The 27504-nt window shown below is 40.4% G+C and overlaps 1 protein-coding gene across 2 annotated transcripts; it reads right to left on the reverse strand.

Annotated features, from left to right (window-relative positions):
• Positions 1 to 2587: 2587 nt before the first annotated feature.
• On the reverse strand, positions 2588 to 21390 carry TCEA1 (transcription elongation factor A1). Of its 2 annotated transcripts, XM_075213518.1 has the most exons (10): positions 21123 to 21390; positions 19651 to 19713; positions 16414 to 16519; positions 15887 to 15974; positions 11903 to 12051; positions 8344 to 8400; positions 6408 to 6562; positions 5460 to 5606; positions 4426 to 4497; positions 2588 to 3422 (listed from the first exon to the last, which is right to left on the reverse strand). In XM_075213518.1, exons 1-10 carry the CDS (start codon positions 21195 to 21197, stop codon positions 3414 to 3416), a joined length of 921 nt encoding a protein of 306 aa, XP_075069619.1. In that variant the 5' UTR covers positions 21198 to 21390; the 3' UTR covers positions 2588 to 3413. The 2 variants fall into 2 exon arrangements, with proteins under 2 accessions (XP_075069619.1, XP_075069620.1); XM_075213519.1 differs by lacking the exons at positions 19651 to 19713; positions 21123 to 21390 and adding an exon at positions 18004 to 18129.
• Between the last annotated feature and the right edge of the window lie 6114 nt (positions 21391 to 27504).

Raw genomic sequence — 27504 nt, forward strand, 5'->3', positions numbered from 1 at the left:
CTGAGCTGGGGCGGGACGCTCCTGAGATCCGGCCTCACAAGCAGCGCAAAGGGCACCTTTGTCATGCTGTCCTTTTGGAAGTTTTACTTTACATATGGCACAAGTAAAATACAATGCAGACCCTCCAGAGGATCCCCTATCAGAGGTCTCTTTGTTAGACATAACTGGGTAAATACAGTATAAACTGATTATAACTAGACAAATAAATGATTATTGTCGAAACAGTTAATGTGAAAAAACTGCAATACACAATTTGTAGCCAGATCTATATACCCAGGTACAAATCAGCCCCAAAGTAACTTTTAACCTCTCCCGCTAGGTAGAACAATCAACTATGAATGTTAAAAATGTTTTTGTACACATACACAGGATTTAACGATACCAATCACAGAAGAGGTAAATGAGAGAAGCGACATGCAGCTACTCGCTACAAATGGCGACTCCGCTGTGTAGGATCCTGAGAAGTGCGGGAAACGAAGGTCCTCCTCCAGGTCCGCCCTCACCAAAAAAATGTCTGCTCCTCTCTACGTTACCAAACAGCTCATCTATAATATGGCTGTCGGTAACTGCTCCACAACACGCTTGTTACAGTGCCCAGGTAGCGTGTGATGTGTGCCCTCCTCATGCAGCGCCGCTCTCTATAACAGAGGGAGCACTAACGGACCCCCGCTGCTAGTTGTCAGGGGAAGGTGGGGGTCTGGAGGAGGGGGCTTGCCGGCTAGTCCGTCGACAGGGAGAGATGGATCCTGGATCTTCCCCGCGCGACCTATTGCCGTGGCCCACTAAAAGAGGACTACCTCCGTGGGCACCTAAAGCCCTAATGGCATGACCGACATCTAAAAGCTCGATTCTAGGGGAGGAACTGCCGGCAAGACAGGTGGAAGGAAGACCCAGGCATCAGCCACTTCTTACCTTGCGCGGGGATCAGGGTGAAGGAAGCCCAGGACTATTCACCCTCTCTGGGACTTAGGATCGATCCCCGCGAAGCACCACTGAGAAAAAATAAATAAAATAAAAACGTGACAAACTATCACTAAACTAAGTATAGGCAGGAGCCTATACCAAACTGGCCTAAATCCTAAGGCACTAAAAAAAAACCTGAGGTATCTACTGGAGAGGAGGGGCATAGCAGAGGGGAGTAAAAATCATAAAGTTTTAGTGCCTAAACTCCCATTCCCACTACTATACCCCAATGTCTGGCAGTGTCCCCCAGTGGTAGGAGAGAGAAAAGGACACTTTCAAATCCGTTACAAACCAGGATATAACTAACAATAATTTAGTACTCTGCAAACCCTAAAATCTGATTAAATCTCTTTAAAAGCATAAAAAGATTATTTGTGAAACAAAAATAAATTAGCCAACATGAAGATGTCCTTAATGCCTTAAGTCACTTAATAGAGCATTACGCCACCACGTGGCGTGATATGGAGTCTATCACTGTTTGAACTTTTGCAGGAGGTTGATGGAGGTGGAAAATGCCGTCTTACATGTCAGTCCACAATATCCTATAAATGTTCAATTGGGGGGAGGACACAACATAAAATCACTATCCAGCGCAGCATGAGGGTGTTGTCATCCTCAGAGACACCCTTTCCATCAACAAAGATAGGCATTATTAAGTAGGAATTAGCTTTAATCTCGTCTTCTAAGGGAAAGACTTCGTGCTAGATTTACTAAGCTGCGGGTTTGAAAAAGTATGGATGTTGCCTATAGCAACCAATCAGATTCTAGCTTTCATTTATTTAGTTCCTTCTACAAAATGATAGCTAGAATCGGATTGGTTGCTATAGCTAACATCCCCACTTTTTCAAACACAAAGCTTAGTAAATCTAGCCCTTCATGTCAAGAAAATGTGCCCACAACATTATGGAAGAACCAAAACCCTTCACTGTAGAAACAAGCATGGAGGACTGTAAGAGTGTATTTATCCATTTGTTGACAACATAGTGATGATTCATGTGACCCTATCAACTTCTTCTACTACCCAGTAGTCCATAGATTGTGTATTTTGCACCTGTGAACTTGAAACATGCATTGTAACTCAACTACAATGTCTTGCACCATGGATTCCTTTTCAGCCCGTTTTTGAGGAAACAGCCGTGTTATGCCACAGATTGAAATTTGCAGCACATTGATCTGCAGTTGCTCACCTGTTCAGTGTTGCACTTTCACAGATATAAGTCTGGAGCATGCAATTTTGCCCATTATAACGCTGAATCTATATATTATACTTGTTTCATATGGCTCTTTAATCTGATGAAAATCTAAGGTATGCCCAACCTGTTGACAGATTAAAACTTTAAAAAAAAACGGGCAAAACGTTTTTTTTTTTTTTACCCACCTACTATAAACATGCAAGCCCATCAAGAAATGATTGCATCGGTCACAGAAAGTGGAAGGCTAGTATAAATGCGAGAACCTACCATTTCCTGCCACAGGAGCCATTGTGTAACCCTGTAAGCCTCCAGCTTCTCCTTTGTTTGATAAAGTGCTAATCCTACCCATGTTATTAGACATTTCTAAGCAGTGAATGTCTAATTAAATTTGTAAAGATGCAGAGCTCATTGTTTCATTCCACGCCCACATATTCTAACATGGTAAATTTCAATGTTTATTGTAGGATTGATTATACAACACGTGTTATATCCTGTACACAATCTGTTGGTTGTGTGCACAAATTAAGGGGGAGAATGGTGGTGTAGTGGGAAGACAACCCACACGATACAAAAGTGTAGAACGCCAAAGCAAACTTACTTATGTTCATTTTGTTTAATAAGTTCTATCAATCATTCATCAAGTGAAATAAGCCAAACAATTTCCAAAAGTTCATGATTATAATCAATACACAATTTACAAAACATTCTTAGTTTTAATGAAAACCTATATAAAATAATAATTGAGCACAAAGTTTAATGGGAATGAAATTCAATCCAACCATGTTTTAACAAATAACACATTTTGATGCTTCAGTTATCAGCATTGCTCACCTCATCATTAGAAGAAAATTTCTAACATTGTCGTAAATGAGAGGAGTATTAGATTCTATCACAATCAGATATAACGCTTTAGGGTCTGAGAGGAAGCAGGACTAATAGCACACAATACAATCTGGATGTTTTCTTAAGCAAAACAGATTTGCAAATGTTCACACAGAAAACAAGATGCCACAGCCGTATTGATAAAAGTTTAATTTTGATACCGTTATAAAAAAATGTATTTAATATTTTTACACTTGCACCATAAAATTGGGGCTTCCTCTACTTGTCAAAAAGAGGAAATTTCACGAATTTGGTCTTAAAAATCCATTGATCTTGTGAATTGAATCCAGCTCAACAAAAAAAAGGTCCTATTTGATTTGCTTGATTGCAAAAACACAGGTTTTTCCTCTGTTTGTTTTCTGAATACATTTTCTTTTAACAAAACTGAAACAAAAAGACAATCAATTCAAATAATTTGGTTCATTTTGACAAGTGATTTATACAGTTACATTTTAACCCATTTCTGCCTACCCACAATGTTCTTACAGCATGCAGGGGCCTTATTGCTTTGTACCCTTTGAGTGTGGCTGCACAACTGGTGCCAGACAGTCACTGCAATTATTAATGGCTCCTGGATGCACAATCACAGCGTTTAAAGCAACCTACAAAGAGAGCGGTACCTCTGCCAGTCTCCTGCCAGAGTGAGAGCTACAAAGTCTCCAGTTGACCACCTTTCCTTCAGCTCTAACTGGAGAAATGTCAGCTTTAGTTAGAACCAACAAGTGGTATAAAAATGAAATTATATTTGTAGTGCCCCCAAAAGGTCTACACAGATTTACTGGGAATACAGAAATTAAAAAAAAAAAAAAAAGAGTAAATTTGCACCCCTTGCACTGTATCATGATTTGTCCAGGAGCAAATTTACTCCTTTGTTCTGCTTTCCTTTCCTTAAGGAATCAGGTCTACACACTCTACTTTATGGAAAGATGAATGAGGTAGCATTTAGAGACAACATCGCCTATCAAATGAACCAGGAGCTAGGGGAGAAAATATTCATTCTGACATTTAAGGGGAACTAATATCTTAAAAATAATCACAAAGCTATCTAATTTAGCCTATGTAATCTTAAAAAAAGACATTAAAATGACTATTAAAAAAAACAAGAAACAGAACCACTAGCAAAAAAAAAAAACACGTCTGGAAAATAAATAGAAAATGCACTTGGGACAGCCTAACAAATAAAACGTTGATCACATTTACCCAGCACATCGCAAAAATGCTAACATGCATCTGGTCCCAGTAGCTGTGATCATTAAAGGGTTTATGCCCATGTCAAAATGTGACACTGTTTTACGTTGATTTGAAAATAGTGTAATAACCATTTATGGACAAAGTAACAGGGGATGTTGGAGAACCCTAAATAAAAACAAAAAAACATAGGCCTTACCTTCCACCGATTTCCACATTCATTACACAAAACAAATGTTGTCATAGGTTCATCAGCGCTGCGAGTCTGAACCTGATAAATGTAAATAAGTGTCAATTGCAGGAAGCAGAAGTATTCCACTGGGGTACTCATAGAAGTGGTGCAAATGAAATAGACATGAAGCACAAACGCATAAGAGCAACAGTAGACAGAATTACGAGGAAATTTAATACCAGCTAGACAGTGTGAAGAGCCAGGAAAGAGAAGCAGCCATTAAGACCTAAACATTACTACAGACTTGAGTGTTCTGATTGTCTTCCAATTGTATTAGTGTAATAGTGTAGAGAATACAATGTTATTTAAGACTTCTAAATAGTTCTTACTGCAAATACTATTTTTAAGGTTCTATTTAAAAATATAAGCATTAAAGTTATTTTCATATGGTGCCGTCTGCAGAGTAAGGCCGCCCCACTGCTACAACAAAAAAGCCACAACAGTGTCCCGCCTGCCAAACTCCTGAATTATATGGTACGGACGCAATATAATTAAAACATTTCACTGCGACAGCTTATATGATCTGCTAAACAGGTCATGCAACTTGGTGAAAGTAGGGTACAATATGAGCAATGGAGGATACATAACAAATTGAGAGGTATTCAATTAAACATGAAGTGTCACGGAAACAACCACGAAGGGACTCTGCGTTAGCACAACAGCGCGGATTTGTACTCGCCTCCAATAGCATTGCGAGGAGAAATCCGTAATGTTATGGTACCGTATTAACAGATAAAGTGAGCAGCTGCTATGTTCCCATCAACATCGTGGTTAATTGCATCTCCCCCCCCCCCCCCCCCAAAGAATGTAGCCAGCACATTTTAGTTTAACATACAAATTTCATCCACATTGCAATTACCAGCGAGTTCCTGCAGCAAGTGAATGCATCGCTGTTACTTAACAGATCATACCATTCCTACATTCCAGGAATAAGCACAATTGCTTGACAGCTACAGAGAAATGTACAGACTGGTCCTGGGAATCAGTGTGCCCACACTCACCTGTGTGTAAGTACAATTTTTCTTTTTGCACTTTCCGCAGGAGAATAGGTCAGTCTCTGTGCCACCAGTCTTGGAAAGCTGATGCTCTCGGATGGCTTCCTTTGTTAAGTTTTTCCGCATTTCCTTAAGTTCATCACTTGCCATTTCCTGGACACAATAAAAAAAAGATAACACCACCTTTTGTTTAGAAACGTAATCTTATTTTCTTCTACATTGGAATATCAAAACGTAAACAACGTACTTATTTGCTATTTTCCACAAAGTTACTGAATTATGTGTACAAACATATTGCATTCCTGAATCTAATCAAGGATGCTAAAAGCAGTCTGAGGTCACAGTTTAATGTTCCATGAAAAGAGCAAAATTAGTCAGAAACTTCATGCTCAAACAGGTTAACTAAAAACTGATTTCCAAAAAGCAGTCGTCACATGAATGTGCACCACAAGGTAACCAAAATGTTGACATATTTTAAAAGTAAAAGGATATAGCTTAAAAGCTAGCCACACAAATCTATGAACAAGCTGGGCGTTTCAAAGCAGATAGGAAGATTAATAACAATAACCCCAAACGTTCAGCAGTTTTAACAAGACATTAAACGCTGTTCAACTGTTCCTGTAAAAAGCAGCAGTGTCAGAGAACCTTTCTAATACCACATTAGAGGAGGTGCTCTCTAATAGAACATGTTAACAGATAGAAAAAAAAACAAACAAAAACAATATGAAACAGAAAGGAGATTGCCAGTTAATATGCTTAACATGACTTGTTTTCAGTAGGAGCTGGATGTAAACGTACAAGGTGGCAGATTGCTCAAGGGAGAACAATGTTGTGTGTGATACAACTACTAAGGGACTCAAGTGACACGATTCCACTGTCACTTAGTTACTGATTACAAGCATACTATAGTCTCTTTGTGTGGAATGATTTTTTTCATAGCACCAATGCACTCACCTCCGCTGACATCCTGGCAAACACATCTGGACCAATGTTACCACAAAGGACATTTCGCCTCAAGTTGGGATTTTTTGCATCCTTCAAGTTGGCAATTCTGCTCCGCACTCTGTTCTTGTATTTTGCATCAGTGTTTTTAAATTCTTGGAATACAGGTGCAGGAATCATTAAGGAATACTGGTGCATATAAAGCAAAGACAGACATTTGGGGGGGGGGGGGGGGGGGGGAAATAGACCACTGTTAGAATTGGTATGAAGAGGCACGCTACACTATGAGTGAACAGGGAAAACATTAATGCAGGTGCTCAATCTCAGTCCTAAATCCAGAAGCACTACAAAAGAACAATCCCACCTGCAAGGGTGACCGGTAGTAAATAAAGCGAAATTCAAAATAATATTACTATGGTGTTATGTGAATTCTATGAACTGACTTACTAGGCCTTTTTCTTGTTATGCTTAAAATCAAATTTCAAAATAAAAAGATAAAAGCCTCCAGAATCTGTGCAATACCTTATGGATGCTTTTGTCATAAAGCAGAGAATGCTGAAAGCCAGATTCTGCATCACGTGACCACCTCTGCATATCACAGGGAGGTCACGCCACACATCAAAGCAGAGCAAGAGGGAGTGCGGTGTAGTTTACACCACTTGTTCTCCCTCCTTCTTTTGTGGACTCCGGAATGAAAGTTATGAATGGTAATGTGCAGACCTTTTAAACGTTGGAGGGTCGCAGCCCTTGCAGATTTTAAGGTCGTCTATAACTTAACTAAAAACAAAAACGCATTAGCAATGGCTTCGGAGGTACAGAAATATGCATTGGATTTGCTGCTTGTGGCAGGAGCCACAGTATTGCCAAGAATATTAGTTGTAGCCATGGCCCTTAAACGTCTGCTGACAGAAAAGAGGAAGTCTCACAGGACTCTACGGTTCACCTGTGCAGAGCCATCGATGTCACCCGCATCGCTTCAAGTTAAAATATGCAAGTTCCCTGCCAGCTGACAGGGAAGGGGTAGTCTCACGAGCGGCTCTGCACAAGAGGATGTAACCCACAGATTCAAAGCGATGATACCAGGAGAGAGCCAGGTAAGTAACGGCTACCTGGCTGGGGCTGAAATCTGACAATACTCTGCCACAGTAATAGTATCATAGTGCTGTATAACATTGTGTGCAATCTCACCTGAATAAAAAATTGTGTTAATTTAACCACACTATGGCATTGCATTAAGGGCATGATTTGGGAGGTAAACACATATTGACCTTGCATTAAGTACACTACATTATGTGTTCAAATTAATGCAATTCTGGTGTTGCAAAGCATCATTACCGCCTAAGGTCATGTCTATTTTATTTTGGCAAATCAGGTAAGCCTTTATAAACATAAAACTTTTCTGCCATACCGGCTCTGAAGATCAGAAACCAATTCACCATCTGTGCAGTGACCAGCTGCACAATACCATCATATGTTCCTCAATATGGAAAATTCCCAGGTTTCAAAACGGTCTCAGTCTAGTGGCACCAAATGGACATTCCTGGCACCCAAAAGGCTATTCTAAAACGTGGGAGTCTGTTGGGACAAGACTACTGTAACATGTGGGAGGGGGCACTGAATGCAAACAGCACTTTAATATCTGGCTGAAGGAGGCTACACATGGTACATTCCAGTGAGGATCAGAGTATAATATGGCCATACAGATGTAGTAAATTGGACGAGATCTGGAGGTTTGTTGCTCAGGCTGACTAGGAGGCTCTCCTGTAGCATCACTGGGGCCTGTTAGTGCGGTAGGAAGATGACCACACACAGAGATCGATAGTGACCATTGTTCAACCATAATTGCCAACATATAGGTATGGTGATCTCTCTCATTACCAAATGTGGTTTCAAAACATCCAACAAAATATTAAAACAACATTTTTAAATGCAAACAATAAAAGGATATCTTCCTCAATCTGAGCACCCAGCTCCTCGTCATCTGCTCCAATGGTAATGTAGTCATCTGCAGTAGAAAAAAAAAAAAACAAGAGAAAAAATTGGCAGTGAAAATAAATTAAAACTAAAGCTAGATAATTGGACATGCAGTCTAGTGACCAGCATCCTGCAGCAGATAGCACAAAGCCTGCGTGGGGTTTCTAGTGCTGTACTCACTATTCATTTTATCTGGTAAAGTTTTCTTGTTGTGTCTCACTAAGAAAGCAGCCTCATCTATAGAGCTTACACCTTTTCTACACTCCCCTTTAAAAGGATGAAATCAGATATTTTTTTTGTACATTTACAAAATTAGTAAAGTGAATACAAACTACTCATGTTACCTTTAAATTACATATACATATAACTGCCAAAATGAGGGATACAATACAAGTCCTTTCAATAGGTGTTATTACAGATTTGGTTCGCTAACAGTCAAGAACCAGACACTGATATTACGGTGAGCAAGCTGTACATTCAGCCATAATTACACCTACAAATGCACTTTTGTGAATAAAGAACACAGGCAGTGGTCTACTGAACAGTGGGATACCATCATACGGTTAGATGAGTTACACTAGCTGTGAACCATGTGAAGGTTATATGCAGCATGCAACAAAAAACCTACTTGATTGCTTACTTCCAATGGTGAAGGGCCATGGTAGTTGTATTATGTAGGATGTATTTACACTAGAAGTTTTAGAATTCACTCACACCCTGACAATGCAATGTCCAGGGATGGCAATGCCTTTATCTAACACGGCATAAGTGTTATAAAAAAAAAAAAAAAAAAAAGTTTGATGTTTAATATTTTTCCCCCTGCATCAACTGATGAAATTTAAGTTGGAGGCATGGTGTTGAATTCCTCCACCGGAGTTACCAGACACCTAGACAAGCAGAGCTTGTTCTGCAGCTCATGGAAGACCAATCCCCAATTGGAAGGGCCACTAAAACTTAAATCACAAGTGAAGCTATATAAAAAAAAAAACGAAAAAAAAAAACCACTACAACACCTGGATTCTAATAAAATCCACGAATATATGTAAAGATTCGAGGATTTCATCACCCCTCACAATCACAACCTTATGTCACAGACATCATACATCCAGACAGTAATACCACAGTAATACCACTGCAGTCACTCGCCTCAGCCTGAAAAACATGTGCTCTATTACACAGCAAATGTAAATACAATATTAAAAAAATGTTCCAGCAACTCTCATGTCACTGTCTTATGAAACATTTGTCAGAATCTATAATATAAATGTCTAGTGGCGTGTGTTAGTCTGTTTGTGTGTGGAAAAAATAAAACCAAGCTGCAGCGCCACCTGCTGGGCAGAGTTATACACTGACCTATAAATTTCTTGAAGGAGAATTGACAGTTGGGAGTGGTTGGTGGTTGCCGGGGGTGACAGTGGGGAGTTTTTAACACCTTAAGTAGCTTGATTTGACTAGAATGCATGAGTATCATGCACGGGTTAACTGACCTACTAAATTCTTAGTGTGTGTGTGTGGAAAAAAAACCTCAAAAAAGGGCTGAAATTTGGTATACTGACATTATTGACGAGTTGAGGGGTCAAACTCATTTTCATGAGGTAATTTTACCTCATGAACACACGTGTACAGTGGCGGATCCAGGGGGGTGCGATCGGGGCAATCGCCCCCCCCCCCCAAGGGGTTGTGCAGGTCCGTTTGGCAGTGACAGTGTGCTGCCCGGCTGCTCTGATTGTGTTTTAAACACACTGTCCCTGCCGAGCGGACCTGCACATACTGTGCAGCCCCCGGCAGCCTCAGAAGTCAGAAAGGGGGCGGGGCCTAAATCGCCCCGCCCTAACATCCCCCCGGGGAACAAACATTTTCTAGATCCGCCCCTGCACGTGTAGCGGCGTGTGTTAGTGTCTGTGTGTGTGTGTGGAAAAAACTATTTTCTCAGAAAGGGCTCATCCGAATGACCTGAAATCTGGTATACTGACATTATTTGACAAAAAATTGCATGAGTATCATGCACGGGTTAACTTGTAAACACATAAGTGTACAAAGTAAATACAATGAAGGTTTATTTTGCATATCTTTGTATGTGTTTACAATTTAGCTGATAACTATGCTTTACAAACATTTTCAGGTTCTGTCTTCAGTCACTTGAACTAGCAAAACTGATTCAATCACTGAACATGCAAAGCACATGACCAACACCGTATATTGTGCCATAAATGGTGTCAGACATTTGTTGGGATCTTTATTACACTCATGTTCAAGGAGGTCACAATGCACAAAATCCAGGTGTTGTAGTAGTGTGTCCGTATTTTTCTGGTTCAGTCACAAGTAAAATGCTATCCGTGCAGTGGTTTGTTTTTCATAATCTCACACTTGCTATAATAGACTATTTAAAAACAAAAAATTGAGACAATGTCTATGTACACATGTGGAGGATGGAGGAGGAGGATAGCCCCAGACTTTCTACAACCTACTCCACCATTTTTGCTAGTGCATGTATGTAAACATGTAATATCAGAAATCGAAGCTTATGGTATATTAGACATGCTTTCATATTGAAGCCGGTTTGCAATAGCTGATCTAGGGATTCTCCCTCTAGAAGCTGAAGTGAATACATCCCTGGGGCCCGCCATGATATGTAGAGCCACACCGCCAGCACCACATTCTATGCAGTTCATGGACAAAAAAAATAATTCAAAATGATTTCTGGCCAATGCACAGAAAACCAGATACAATTGACCACCTGATTCCTGTGTAAGGATAAGCTGTAGAGAGGCAGTGTGTCACATACATCTGTATTCTGCAAATGGTGTGTACCCACTATATATATTAAAAAGAAAAAAAAATAAAAAGAAAGAAAACAATTTTGAAGATGTAGCTGCCATGGTTAGAGTCTTCTCTCCAGGATTTCCCTGCAGGAGATTCCATACTGCTGGGTATGAAATATTCATGAAGACTTACCAGCACAGGACTTTAAGTGCGACATGATAAATACCAGTTGCACTGAATCTCATGCTGTTCTGCTGCATCTGTGTATCCATCTAATCTATCGATCTGTTAAATCCACCAACTATGAGGAGACGTTACAGTTTCTTGCCTTAGGCATAAAGGATGGAAAAATGCATGACAGGTACAAATGACTGGACCAGAATGTTTCTTTTTTTTTATAAGTATCTAACCTTAATTGTCCCAAAAGACAACATATTTTAACACTTCCTCACAGATACCCAATGCAATGAAAATTGTGAAAACTTTTTGCTTGGTGAAGGAGCACAATGTGCTCAGGGAAAGAGGCTCCTAGGGAGGTGGTTCCCTGTATATGGTATATATTGTCACTTATCTAGTCACTAGTCGATAATGCATGCACTATTTTAAACACATGTGTTTGTATTATATGTAGATGTAAAAAAGTGCCACTGATTTAGGAGCACATGAAAACAGCATGAGTGGTGTACTGAATGTGACTGGGATATGGGGAGAGGGTGGACAATTCCTAACAAGAAAAGAAGAAGGACTGTTTCTATGGTACTAAAACTCACCTCCTGTTTTTAGGGCTGTCGCAAGTAGCTCTCTGCATTTATTCCTGACAGAGTCAAATGTGCTAGGAGCTCGAGGAAAAGAAGTAATGAAGCTCTCAGATGGGGCTGCACACTCTTCCTTCCGAGCGCCAAAATTACTGCTCGAACTGCTGTGGAAGAGAGAAGCAAGGTCTATTTATCATGTTTACTAGGCATGTGACCCCCACAGTTCTGCTGATCGTGGGCCATTTATTTTATTTTGGATGGTTAATCCTTTAATATAAACAAGTATGTATGTACTAAATCATTTACCAAAAACTGTCCAGCAGGGGCAGTGTTTCGCTGGAATTGGCAGCTGACATCTTCACAACGGCTGAGAAAACAGCAATGCAGCTGCCATTAAACCAGTATCTCTGCTCAGACCGGGATTTCTTGGACATATACAGTGCAACAACATATACAGTGCAACAACAAAAGAATATACAAGAGAGTAACTATCGTGGGGCACTCCTAGGACGTATGTGATCATAGATAATTCATTAAAATGTCAATTCTTTATTCATTGTTACATTAATAAATATATATATATATATGGATCCATATTTGAACTAGCAAAATATTTAAACAGTTGAGCATCAAAGACGAAAAAAAAAAAAAGTAGAGTGATTGTTTTGACGATTTAAAATATGCAGATATTCTGCATTGCCCCTTATCCCAAGTCCCCTTATAAAATTATCCATGAAGAGTGTTAATTCTATTATATAGATTCTGTTTTCAGCTAATATTTCCTTTTTCACTCTTAAAAAAATTAATAGAAGGTTGTAAATCTACCTAATGATTTTGTAGTTTTGGCATAATGCCCTTAAATAGATAAAGCAAGTTTACAATAATGATTGTGAACCGACCAACAGACACTGGAGGAGGCGGATACCCTATGTTCTCAACTCAACTGGTCAAGTCCCTACAATACATTAAAAAGGACTGGGTGGAAGATGGACAATATGATTGGATATTATAGGGTGATGTCACGAAGAGGCGTGTGTGGTTACAGTATTTCAAGACAGGAATACAAAACTAACTGCTAAACTTGAAAAAGCTAATTATCCGTACTGGTGTTTTGCCGGTCATGTCTCCTTGTATTGCTTCAAACTTACATCTTTAATGTCAAAACTACCATTTATATATGATTAAATTCAAGCATATGAATTAGAATCTGCTCTAATGTACAGAAGGGAGAGACTAGTTGTATATGTATGAAATGAAAGTTTCCAATCCATCCATAAGATTTGAAGGGGACTTGAGTTCAATTCCCGAACATGGCCATATCTGTGAGGAGTTTGTATGTTCTCCCCGTATTTGCATGGGTTTCCTCCGAGTGCTCCGGTAGGTTAATTGGCTGATAACAAATTGACCCTAGTCTGTGTCTCTGCCTGTGTGTGGTGTGTGTGTGTGTGTGTGTGTATGTTAGGGAATTTAGACTGTAAGCCCCAGTGGGGCAGGGACTGATGTGAATGAGTCCTCTGTACAGCGCTGTGGAATTAGTGGCGCTATATATGAAGTTTCACAAACAGTCTTATTGCAAAGGTGGCATCCTATCACAGTACCATTTTTGACGTCACTGAGCTCTTCAAAACGACTAATTTTGTATCACAAACGTCTACATATATATTATACACACACACACTTATTTACACCCTTTTTGTTACACTGGACTGTTTAAATATTTTGCTAGTTATTCCAGATAGGGACCATGGGATATACTTTTTTTTTTAATGCAACTATGAAATTGACGTTTTAATGAATTAACTGTCACATACGTCCTAAGAGTGCCCCACGATAGTTATGCCCTCTAGTATATTCTTTTGTTGTTTCTCTGTATCGAATAGTGTAAGGGTGCACCCTGTGGTAGATACACATCTCTACACACAAAGAGAAATAATTTCATAAGAACAGGAACAGTATTAACACCAATATATTCATATGATGGACATTTAAAAGGATCTATAAACTTGGTGCAGTTATATGTATCTCTTTACCTATACAGTGCATCTGTCACACAGTAATGACAGGAATTTTGTGGGCCAAATAAACATTCTTGAAAATGCAAATCAGTTCACCAAGAACTATTGCCACAAAGTACCTCAGCAACATTACCTGTTCCTAGTGACTTAAGGGGCAGCAAAATCAGTGTTGTCAGTGCTTTCTAGTGCAGTAAATACGTATTTTCATGGATATTCTTTAAACCCACAAAACATAGCTAGGTGAAATAATGTTATGTGAACATTAATGGAAAAATCCACCTAAAACCCAGAAGAAAAGAAAAAAATTTTTTTAGGTTGACCCCCATGACTTGGCACACAGTCTGCCCAATTCGACAAGTTCCACAACATCTGCCAGGTTTGGAGGAGACAATCATTTCTCCTGCAACCAGTATGTTGTCCATTACCTGGATTAAAAGAAACGTTGCCTCTCCGCCATCTCCTCCTGGAGTGTCCTCTAGATTCCTCAAACTTAATCTCGCTAAAACCGAACTTATTGTCTTTCCCCCCGCTCATTCCCCCTCCCCTTCCGACCTTTCTATCACCGTTCTCAACTCCTCTATTTCCCCTGTTCCTCAACTTCGCTGCCTCTGCGTCACCCTTGACTCCTCTCTCTCCTTTGCCCCTCATATTCTCTCTCTCTAAATCCTGCCGCTTCCAGCTGAGCAACATCGCACGCATTCGGCCCTTCCTCTCCCAAGATGCCACTAAAGCTCTTGTCCACTCTCTTATTATCTCCGGCTTGGACTACTGTAACCTCCTCCTTACTGGCCTACCCCGCTCCCCTTCGCTCCGTACTCAATGCTGCCGCTCGGTTCATTTTCCTTTCTCGCCGCTCCTCTTCTGTCTCCCCCCTCTATCAATCCCTCCACTGGCTCCCCATCCCCTACAGAATCGTGTTCAAGCTCCTCATTCTTACTTTCAAGGCCCTCTCCAACTCCACTGCTCCCTACATCTCCAACCTAATCTCCATTCACGCTCGGCTAACGACCGCCGCCTCTCTTCCCCCCTGGTTACCTCCTGCCATGCTCGCATCCAAGACTTCTCCCGCGCTGCCCCCCTCCACTGGAACCAGCTCCCCCGCTCTATCAGAACTTCCCCCAACCTGTCTAGCTTCAAACGGGCCTTAAAAAGCCACCTCTTCCTTAAAGCCCTCCAGTCCCCCACCTAATTGACCTCCTCCCAGTCTCCCCCTACCCCCCTCCCACTCCTGCCCTCCGTCCTGTCCCCCTCTTACCTCCCTCCTTTTCATTCTCCTCTTCCCCCCATTCCCTATTCCTACCATTGCGTCTCTGTCCGTCCTACCATCCCCTTAGATTGTACGCTCCTTCGAGCAGGGCCTCCTCTCCTTCTGTTCTCCACCACCTTAACTCTGCTCTTCAGCTCCTTGTCTCTTCCACAAGGTCCTCCTGCCCTTCTACCCCTCTCTACCCTCTCACCTCTCATCTAGCTGTACATTGTGCTTCGGAGTTCCTGTGCTTTTTGTTAACTGTACCGTGCTGTCTCACCCTGTATCGTGTTTCTGTCTGTCCCTGTACGGCGCTACGGATAGCTAGTGGCGCCCTTTAAATAAAAAAATAATAATAATAATAATAATAACAACAGCAACAAAAAATGAGGAGGGGTGTCCATCACAATCCAGGGATGCTCTCCTAGCTCCCTGTGAGGCAAGCTATTATACAGGCAGCACATCGACCATGCTGCCGAAAGAAACAAGGAAAGTCTCTGTACCGGGCCAGATTACAGGTATGAAATATTTTGCACATTTTTGTTTATTTCACTCAAAAATATTTTAATTCCAGAGTTAAAACCTTTTTCTGAATCCATCGAATGACAAGGACAATGGATCACTGTCCCCCAATGGATGACAGAGAAAGAATTTTCAGTTTAGCATTTAAAAGAAATGCAAAATAATCCAACTTTTCAAGTCACAAAATGAAACAGACACAGGGTAGCAGACGAGTACCTCTCTTCCCTCGCCTCTGGACTGTTCTGTGCAGGAGAGGGCTGCTCTTTCTTCTTTTCTTCTGGTTCTTTGTCAAATGAAGGGCCGTCTGTAAGCAAGGGACAAATAAGCTGCTTATAGATCATACGGTTTATAAAACATTTTATAGGTAAACAGTTGGAGCTGTGAAATAAACTAAAAACACAAATATAGTAATTATTTTTTCCCTCTACAAAAAAAGTAACAATTCATTACATGTCAAAATAATTCTGCTGTACACTAGTATAACCAATGTGCAAAACATAAAAAACAAACACTATAGACAGATGTCTCACTCCAGCCTGGAACACTAGACAAGGTTTCTGCAATTTGTGATTATTTTACTTAAAATAACACTGGTAATTTATACTCATATCATATAAATAATACCTGTAAAAAAAAAAAAAAAGTAGTCCACACATTCTGATGAACTATTACAGAAAGGTTATTTATACATATTTCTCCAACTGAAAACCATTTGCTATGCTAAAGGCAGATTCCTAGGTTACCTAGTAGTTTTTTCCAGGATTTGATGAGTGATTTAGCTAGAGATGTCACGTCGTCACTTGCACTTTGTTTACGGATGGCATTCACGGACATTCCGATTCGGGTGGACTGCAAACATAGAAAATTTTGAAAAGCAAGTGTACATGATCACATAGGAGGCTTAAAATAACCAGAAAGGAACATTCAGCTGTAGAAATTAAAAATGTGTATCTATGCTTAATATAAGCAAATCTCTTTTTTGCAAGGTTCATTTCTCAAGGATCTAGAGACGTCAGACTGAATAGTAACCAAGTCGCTAAATGTAGTGATTAACAAAAAGACTCATATATAGTCACATCTAATCACTTTGCCTGTGTTTCAGGCAAGTTGTACTGGGCAGGGAATCCGTTACATACTATGCTGTATACATTTGTGTGTCATATGTAGAGTAAATAAAATGAATGCTTATTGGACAGCTTTGGACATGCAGGAGAAAAAAAACCAAAGCTTTACTTCTTTGTGACTGAACCTATTTTTATTTGTATGTGACACAAAAAAAATGACATACTACACATTTCTTGAAATGACATTTAATTAAACTTGTTTATAAAAAGTGTCATTCAATAAGGTTTCGTTAGTCACATCCCAGAACATGTGGTTCTCAACTTAACAGGCTGAATTTCACATTTTGTTGGAAATTAAACACGATGCATTTCTTTTTCTTGTTACCAACAATTTAGATCAGAGATGACAGTAAAAAACTAAGGTAAACCGGCCATTAATCTGTTCACATTTACAATATTTAAATCAGCAAAACATATCAACGAATGTATGAAATTGAGAAAAATACAATACTGTTTTTCCTATTACAAGTTAAGGGATATGATATGTCTCCACACAGTAGAGTGGTGGATAAATAAATTGCAGACATTATTGCATCGAGTGAGATGATTAGCTGTGTGCATCTACAAAACGTCATCAAAAGCATTTCAATAATTGGAACACTAAACAGTCTAAAAAACTACTAATCATTTCCCCTACACAAATCCGACTTCCTCAATGCAAGGAGTAAAAAATGAAAAATACACTCAAAAATAAAGACATAATTACAAGCATCTTAAACTGTCACAGTATAGAAACGGCACATATTGTGACATGTATTTTTTGTACGATGGCTCTTTAACAAGGGTAACCTGAACATGAAAAGTTATTAAGCACCAGACAAACAACCTAGATTTTAAAGCAGCAATCCCAGTTTTTTTCCTTTAAAAAGCAATTTAAGGAACTTTTAAGCATGCATCAGAGTCAATGTTCTTAGCGGTCTTCCTACAGATTAGCACCTTTTCAAAATGTCTTATTTCTCTGGAGGCTATACAAGTATGCCTGAAACCACACTCACAGGCTCTCAGCATGTTACGTGATGGCAGATAGGGGAAAAGGAGGGGGGAATATTAGGATTTTACAGTGCAGACAGAGCTCAGAGCGGCATTCCAAAGCATCTCTGCTCACTACATCATGTACCTTGTGACTGTGGCTGCCATGGCAGTCACATGACACTGTGCAGAACTATACATAGCAGCCTGAAGAAACAAACCAAGGAAAATGGTAATTACCAAGCTTCTTCTTGTAGCCTGCCACAGTGATTTATGTTAAAATAACATTTTTTCATGGGATTGCAGCTTTAATATGTAGTACAATAAGCGGCCATGTGACTGTCAAGTGTTGAAGTTATCTGCATCTGAAATTTAGGTTTAAGAGCGCCACCTGCAGGTTCAAAACAAAACTATCATTGAAATGTTCTATAATTAATATATTAGAAGTTACAAAAATTCATATAAAAGGCAATGTTTTCTTTAGCAAATCTACATATTTTAGAAATATGTAGGCACCAAGAACAATCTCTTCTAATGCAATGCCCAAGCTAACTCTTCAGTTCTGAAGTTACTCCCTTCATTAGAGTGTTTAGCTATTCTCTACCTGTTTGCTTAATTATTGTACATCAACAGTTATATCAGATGACTCACTGAAAAGTTAAAATTTAATAAATAGTTTTTTCGAAGAGACAACTGGTGTTTATGGACTCTCTTGAAGGATGTAATCAGCAAGTTTATACACACACAATATACTATCACTAGGTTTCAAACTCCAGTCATGAACAGAATAATTATTTTATGAAGTTTGAAAACCTTTCCCTCTAATTGCATTAAATAAAATCACCCATAGGGCCTAGGACAATTTGAAACGTGTTGATTGCCAAATGGTGGCTCAAATGCATTATTTGTAAACCATTTAAAAAAACATGTTGCTGTATAATGACAGAAAACAAATCACAGAAAAGCGGGGTAGAAGTTAGATCCATTTGTTGAAATTAAAGTAACTATTACTGTCCACAATAAACAGAACAGTGGATAAGTGTGGACAAGACCTTAAATTTTATTATATTTATTGTAAAGAAGCTTGCATATGTACACTTTAAAGGCTGAGAAAATGCCATAGATATAACAGCAGACAGTGAGATCATCCTGTCATAATTTGCTACACCTAGCTATTTACAACAGAAATACGCAGAAATTATCACTACTGGGAGGTAACTATTAGAACAGAAACACTGCCACAGCACACTGCAGCTAACATCCTCATCAGTTATTTATATAAAGCCACTAATTCCGCAGCGCTGTACAGAGAAGTCACTCACATCAGTCCCTGCCCCATAGGAGCTTAAAGTCTAAATTCCATAATATACACAGAAAGACTAGTGTCAATTTGATAGCAGCCAATTAACCTACCAGTATATTTTTGGAGTGTGGGAGGAAACCGGAGCACCCAGAGGAAATTCACACAAACACACGGAGAACATACAAACTCATGACCTTGGTGCTGTGAGGCAGAAGTGTCAATCACTAAGCCACTGTGATGCCAATTTACATAATAAAATCAAGTCAATGACCAGGTCATATGTTTTCTAAAATATGGAGGTATCCAATAAGCAACTGATAACATTTTCATCAGACCATATATGCAATCAAGAAAAGGCAACACCTCAGGATAAATATTAGGACAAAATATCCAAGATAGGCAGCCGAGAACAAAAGAACCAAACTCTGGAAGTACAATCTGAGCACACAACTAAGTTTTCAACAGCATCATGCTCAGAAAAATGTGTAAAAATAAAATGGATACAAGATTATCAAGAGTGTAAAAGCAGAATTCCTTCAATGAATCTATGTAATAAACAAGCTGGATAGATTTCTGAAACATACCTGAAGAAGCTCCAAAGTCATAGGGAGATTTTTAAGCTCTTTTAATAAATCTAAAGCTCCTGCCTGCATAAAGAAAAAAATGGGGAAAATGAATATAAGACAAACACAATACAAATTTGTCAAACACAAAGATTTCAAACACTGGAAAAATGAGTGCTCGTGTCAGACTGCAGCTTGCAGTGAATGCTTTGTGACAAAAGGATATTACTCTTAAAGAGGAAAGGAAAGTCTATGTATTACTGAACTAAACTTACCTTGAATAAGCGATATGTTTATGATTAAACAAACTGGGCCAGCATGCTGTCTGTTGATTATCTCATTCACCGAATGAAAGCATTGCTTAGGATGGTACCTTTATAACATGCAGAGCTGCAAAGGAGAATCTATCTACGGGGTAGCAAAATGCTCGGTACATTCTACAGATTAGTGGATTCTTACATTGGGTAGGGAGATATATCACAAGCTAATCAATAAGTTGTTGGGGTTTTTTCTTTTGTTTTTTAACAATATATATATTAGATGCCATTAGGACCATTTTCTAAAGATGTAGCTCAACTATTTATAATGGAGAGATGGACTCGGTCATAAGAGTCATGCTAAAAAAAAAATCTGGGTAAGACTGAGCAGCCTACAGATACAATTTTTTTTCAGTTTAGCTGCCCTTCAAGATTTCATGGAAGCAGCGACACCTGTTGGATACGTAAACTTATTATTCCCAATCAGCTTAACAGATTATTAAAACACTAACATTTGAATTCACAAAATTGCATTTACATGTTTTTATTTCTATTTTCCAAGTAAGTACATAAAACAAACTTTAAGGAAATCCTGTCAATATACCTTAAAATGGTTTTCCTGCCAATAGGCAACGTTGTGTGCAACATGCTCAACAATATCTACTACTATCCCTGATCAGCACACAGGTTTGTTTTTTTTTACCTACTCTATAATCAACTTGAGGTGGGTCATTCCTCGTTGTCATAATTTAACTGCTCCATATTTCCCCCAGAATCAATATTTATAGCAAACCAAGCTGGATTCATTTTTATAACATGGTGCAACATACTCATTAGGTTGCAAATCATAGCAACTAGATTCTGCCATTTTTCTAGTGCAGCTCACAAGATAAAAGAAGTGTCTGAATGGGCAATATGGGATCAGCACATATTTAAATAAAGCTCCACATTAACAGCAATCATTTAGCATCCTATATTATTTCTTAGCACAAAGGATAATAAATCAGTTTTCCACAATGTCCTTGAAGTTGGAATAATTATCGAGAGCTATGAAGCGGGGTGCCCCATTTGTTTACCTCGCGAGAACGCGCACCTGATTGTCACATCAGGCTCTCCCCGTGGCGGGAGCGCGCAGCGGTGATGGGAGACATAAGAGGAGCAAGAGGGAGAAAGACACACATGCACTTAGTGATTGCTCACGTCTGGCTGCACAGCAGCATAAGCAGCGGCACTGACCGTGTTCTTCTTCTGCACCATCCGCTCCATCTTCTTAGCGATCCGGATAATCTCCTCCCCGCCTAACGCGCTCATCTTTGCACCCCCTGGTCGCTCTCACATACACACACTAAGCGGGAGGAGACGCAGAGACAACGCTTGTGAGACACAGTTTCCCGCTATGGGCGTCCTGCGTGCACTCCGGAAGCTCCTCACGACAGTACCGGACGGCGAGGATGCCGCTATGTGGTCACTGCACGCGCCTCTCTGCCTCTTCCTGTCGCCGCGTAGCGCATCTCGTCTGGCTCCAAACCGTCCGCGGCTGCAGGACTACTAGTCACGCCAGGCAGTGCGCCACCTCTCGGCTGGACGTGGAAACTGCACTAGCTGTAATTATTCATTAACAGCGCAGCTGCACCCTGCCTAGGGATGCACTGAAGTGAGCCTAATAAATAATCAGTAATCCTGCAAGTGCTATAAGAAAATAATATACTATTGTACAGGGAAATGCGTTACACGTGCTGTATGCTATTAGAACATGTTATTAGAGATAGAATAAAAAGGCAGAAAATGGAATAGACATGATGTACAGGGTGATTCAAAAGTCGCAGTACACCCTTTTATTTCAAAAACTACAGGAATTGGGTCGATTGGCCGATTTCAAGATGGCGCCCATGTTTGGTACATACTGTAAAAGATAGACCACGTCACCCATACCTTACTGGAGTATTCAGGTTTCCCAATTTCCTGTAGAGTTTTTGAAATAAAAGGGTGTGCTGCGACTTTTGAATCACCCTGTATATCGAATCTTTATCATTGTTATTTTCTGCTCTATTTCCTCCTCTGTCTCCAAAGCTGGGTACACACTACACAGTTTTCATCCAATAATTGGCTAAATCAGCCAACATATGACCACTCGTTCAAAAGTCGGGTCAGCGTGTGCAATGACACAATGGTCGAAAGTCTGCCCAAATGGACGATTGTCGCCTTATTTGGTTGGTCGTACTGTTTAATATTTTCGTTCCAATCTCGTTTTTTGTTGTGTAATGTGTATAAACTTCCGACCGATCCACAACAGTGAGTACGAAATTACAGTCATTTCTCACGACAACATGGCTGTAAAAAGTCACTAAAGGGACGCCCGCTCTTCCCTTTATCGTCCTAAACAAGGCTCGTGTGTATGCAGTCCATGGACCGAGCGGTCGGACCATCGATCGCATGTAAAATCGCTCGGCATAAAAAGTTGGTGGAAAATTCTGTAGTGTGTACCCAGCTTTAGATGTAATTATTATTTGTTTATAGTCTCTAGGCATTAAAGTTATTATACGCTTTATTTATTGAAAAGGAATATGTCCAATTAAAAAGTGCATTATAAGTAAGGTCAGTAAATATCACAAGATAGGCTTGTAGGGTGTCACCTTGAGTGACAAAAGAGATGACCCAGGTCAGCGACAAAGTGCCCCTGGAAACTATTTTAAATTGTTGCCATGTATACGTGCATTGACTTTTTTTCTCTCTATTTCTCTGTTTTGCTTTGCGTTCCAAATCATCCCATCATTGGTATAAATATACCACTCATGTTTTCCCTTGAGCCAAATCCCCCATTTGTTGCTGTGTGCATATGCTAAAAATGTGACCTCACAATTTATTCATTACAGTTTTGCCTTGTAATATGTAATATTCCTTACAAACATAAAGGAAGCGACTTGTGGCTCTCCTGCTGTGGTGAAACTACAAGTTGAAGAGTATTCTGCTGGGATTTGTAATTCCACAACAACTGGACAACTACAAGTTACCAAATCCTGCCTTGACCCTAAAGTACAAGCATTTTTCTTTGGCTTTATCATTTGCACACTAGACACTCGGCAGCTACCAACTAACTGGCTGCTGCAGCAGGAAATCAGGTAATTTTCAATGTTGGATGTGTGGCACAGAAGGTTCAGGAGAGCAAGTCCTCCTGTTCTCCTGGATCTACATAGAGTGGTACATTTAATATGAGCCTCTTTTTCCACCCATATAAGCAATGGGATATAATGATCTATTTCCGAAAGACATACTGTTGAACATAAACTGGTGCCTGTGGCAGGACATACATATACTTTGGCTGCAAGATCAGTTTAACAAGATTGATTCGACCTATAACCGTGAGTGGCAATTGTTTCCAAACGTGCATCCTACTTTTTTTACAATAAATTTGAGGTTGAATAGTATATTCAATATAGCGCTCGATATCATTGGAGATCCAAATGCCCAGTTACTTAAATTTGGAGGTCTATTGCAGGGGAAGTTTGACCACAGGACTTATCGGGCATGGACCCTGAGTGGAGAAATATTAGACTTATTCCAGTTGACTTGTAGCCCAGAATATGTTCTAAAATTTATCAGATATAAGAACAAAAACAGACTGTAGCAGCAGGAGAGGAGTAAAGGAGCAGCACCCAGTTGACATAGACATGTCTGAAGCCAAATTTTGTCAAAACTACCTACAAATACCTCCACTCTACAGAGTCAATGGTCTTTGCAGCGTCCATCGACACCACTAATACCTCATCAGCCTTCTCATGCCAAAACAAGCAATGTAGATTAATGGCAGTCAACTTACCTGGCATAAAGCCAGTTTGGTTAGGGTGCACTAGTTCACTAATAATCAAACTGAGCAATAGTACCAGAAATGTTGCCAATATTTTTACATCAGTAGGCAACAGGGATATGGAGACTCAGGAAACAGGGGATCCTTCCCCCGAAATAGGTATCAACACTATAAGTGCCTCGGACATAAACGGAGACACACAGAGCCTGAACCATAAAGATCCTTATAAGTTTTCAAGAATTTAGGTGCAAAAACCCCAAGTGTTTCTTGTAACGCTCAATAGGTAGATCGTTTGGGCCAGGGGACTTCCCATTAGGAAAGGAGGAAACAGCTTCATCTATTTCCTTAAATATAATGGAAGAATCCAGAAATTCCTTACTAGCCAAACTCAGTCTGGCTAAAGTGACCACTTAGGTATGCTGCATGGTTAAAATCAGGATAAATCGCCTTAGAGTGGTATGTATCTTTTAAGCAGTCATAAAATATCTTAGCTATACCTGGGGCCAATGTCCTAATACAGCCTGGGACCTTCTAACTCCCACGATCACAGTAGCCGCTAAATCTACCACATTTGTCAGATTCAATATATTGGGCATGTTCAATGAACAGGAGCCTGCAAAACAGGACCAATAATAAAAACAGCAATTGCACATTGATGAGTCTTAAGGCTTAATAATAGTTCGTAGTACTGTGAAGAGTGTAAGTGTTCTAGTTTACCTACTTCTGATAGTCCAGTGCCTTCTTAGAGAAACATCCATAGGCCTACTAATTACCATTGCGACTTCTATCAGGTTTTTTTTAGATCTATGGTTATCTTTTTTATGGAAAAATTTCTTTATTGACATTAATGGAAGCCTTGGAATGTATTATACTATTGGAGAGATCCTTCTCCCAAGAAAGATGTTTAAAGATTCAGGAGTTTCAGCCATTGTGTTTTTATTTATTACTAACCACTTACTTTTTCTGCTATATGGGACAGATTTCTCTACACATTAGAGACCCTAGGGTGTATCCCTTACTATTTTCCACTTTAAGAGCTTATAGGGGTATATAATCTAAACCTCGGGTTTGAAAAAGTGGAGATGTTGCCTATAGCAACTAATCAGATTGTAGTTATGATTTAATTAGTACCTTCTATCGTTATCTACAGTTTGCTGTGTTATAAACTATTATTAAGCCTTAAGACTGGACAATGTGCAATTGCTATTATTGGTTGGCAGTTTTTTTTATATTTTTATATATTTTTTATTGTTCTATGTCTATTAGTAATCAATTGTTGATTTTTAACTGTATCGATTCTTTGGTATATACACACATATTTTTATGTGGATTTTTATTTTATACCTTCTACAGACCCTTTTTTTGTGCTGTTCAGTTTTGTTTTGCAATTTAAATCCTATAGGGTTTGACACTGTCACTCACCGGACCGTGAGTGCCTCTTCCCGGACATTTAGGAACCGTGGCCGTCCTCCATCCTGAGGGTCTGCGCATGCGCAGCCCTTTTCTATACTTCAGTGTATACCCCTTTAACTTAATTGGCAGATCAGGCAACCTCCCTATATTAAGCACCTGTGGTCACTACCACGTTGCCTGATCTTGGAGTCTCATTCCTCATGAGTCTCTGAAGGTGTTCCTGTATTACTTGTGTATTCAGTGCTGCTGATTCCTGTGGTTTCCAAAACCACTTCTACTACTGTGGTTCCATACCACTTCTACCATCAACTTTATCATCATGACTGTTTGCTGATTCCTATCCGCTGCCTCCGTGCACTACAGTCTTCTACACCACTTCAACGTTATTTTATATCAATGTGACTGTTTGCTCATTGCTATCCGCTGCCTCCGTGCACTCCAGCTTTTACCTCACTCACCTGCTTCTCATCAAGACTGCCAGCTGACTGCTATCCGCTGCCTCTGTGCACTACAGTCTCCTGCTTACAACTCGCCTGTGTTCAACATCGTGACTGCCAGCTGATTACTATCCGCTGCCTCCGTGCACTACACTCTCATCTCATCTTTGCTGTGACTTCCTCGAGACTGCCGCTTTTCATTACCATCTGCTACACTTCGTGATCTACAGTTCCTACCCTGCGCTGCACTCCTGTTTCCCATCGCTGTTGGTTCCTGTGGTTGCTACTGGTTACCTCCGTGTGCCGCTGAGTCCTGCCGCTGTGGTCAGCGCTATCGTCCATCTCCTGCTGATCCACTCTCCACGCCTTCACGTGTTCCACTGGCCTCTACCCTCCTGTCAGCATTGGATTTGTATCTCTCCTACTACCCTCTGCTGGATCATCTCCATTCTCCTGGGTTTCCTATGAGTCCAGTTCCACGTGTTGCTGACTCCTGTGGATTCGTGTCCCTGTCGGTCTACTCACCTGTGCGCTGCACCTGCTAGACCGCTGCTTCACCTATCCAGGGACTTCCTATCCAGTCGGTCTCCAGCCGCTCAGGTACCGCTGCAATCCCATCTGACTGCTACTGCTGAACCACGGTATGCATACTTCTCATTGACTGTGCTGTGTATTGCATATCTTGCTGGACTGTGTTTGGTTCTCTCTGGAGTCTGCTATCCGCTGAGTCTATTGCCATCATTGACTGTGTTATCATTGTGCTGGACTACTTCAAGAGACTTTCTAGATTGCAGACCTGATCAGTCATTTATATATATGTATATCCATATTGTGCATATTACTGTGGATCGTGTATAAGGTGCCTGTGTATATCCTGTGTTGCAGTCTTCCCCCGTGCACCTCCTCACATATATATTCAGTGGTACAACTTGCTGATGTCAGACCACTGACTCCTGTTTACAGTTTCACCTGTTCCAGTATCCTCTCACATAGCAGTGGTACAACTTGCTAACGCAGACCACTGACTCCCCGGATACCTCCATTTGGATTCCATTCCTTCACTCAGACAGCGGTACAACTTGCTATCCGCAGACCGCTGACTCTCATCACCTCCTCGTTTCTGTTGGACATTCCTCCTCACTATAGCAGTGGTACAACTTGCTACCGCAGACCACTGACTACCTTCACGTGTCCTTTGTCCATACAGTTCCTCGTGTATTACTACCTCCATATTGCCAGTGCTGCTAGTCATAGACTTTCCTGAGCATCTCATCATCTGCTATTTCCTGTTCCGTGATCACCCTGCTACCAGAGTACCATATTACCACCTATACTGCTCTGGTAAGCCTATCATCTGGTGATCCCTGGGTAAAGACTCCTAGTGCCCGTGACAGTAAGATCAGGCCATGACAGACCCAGATACGGAACCTACTGCTAAAGAGATGCTGCAGCATCTGGTCAGCCGTGTGGAGCAACAGGATGCTCGCCAACAGCTGTTACTTCAATGTTACCAATCATTAACCTCCCAAGGAACATCTGGACAGACTGTTACAGCTAATATTGAAGCTCCTGTGCTTTCCTCCGTTTCCCCATTGCCATCCCAGGTGTCTACAGCTCCTACGCTTCACCTGCCTACTCCGTCAAAATATGACGGGGACCCCAAAACTTGTAGAGGTTTCCTTAACCAATGTTCAGTCCATTTTGAACTCCAACCTCAAAATTTTTCTACCCATCGTTCCAGAGTGGCCTATCTTATCTCATTGTTTTCGGGTCAAGCCCTGGCTTGGGCCTCCCCCCTGTGGGAAAGAAACGATCCAATTCTACAAGATAGTGCCAAATTTATTTCCACATTCCGAAGTGTGTTCGATGAACCAGGTCGTGTGACCTCCGCTGCTTCCAGCATCCTCCGTCTGCGACAAGGATCTCATACTGTAGGCCAGTACGTCATTCAATTTAGGATCTT

This window comes from Mixophyes fleayi, chromosome 5 (assembly GCF_038048845.1).
Source record: "Mixophyes fleayi isolate aMixFle1 chromosome 5, aMixFle1.hap1, whole genome shotgun sequence".
NCBI lineage: Eukaryota > Metazoa > Chordata > Amphibia > Anura > Limnodynastidae > Mixophyes > Mixophyes fleayi.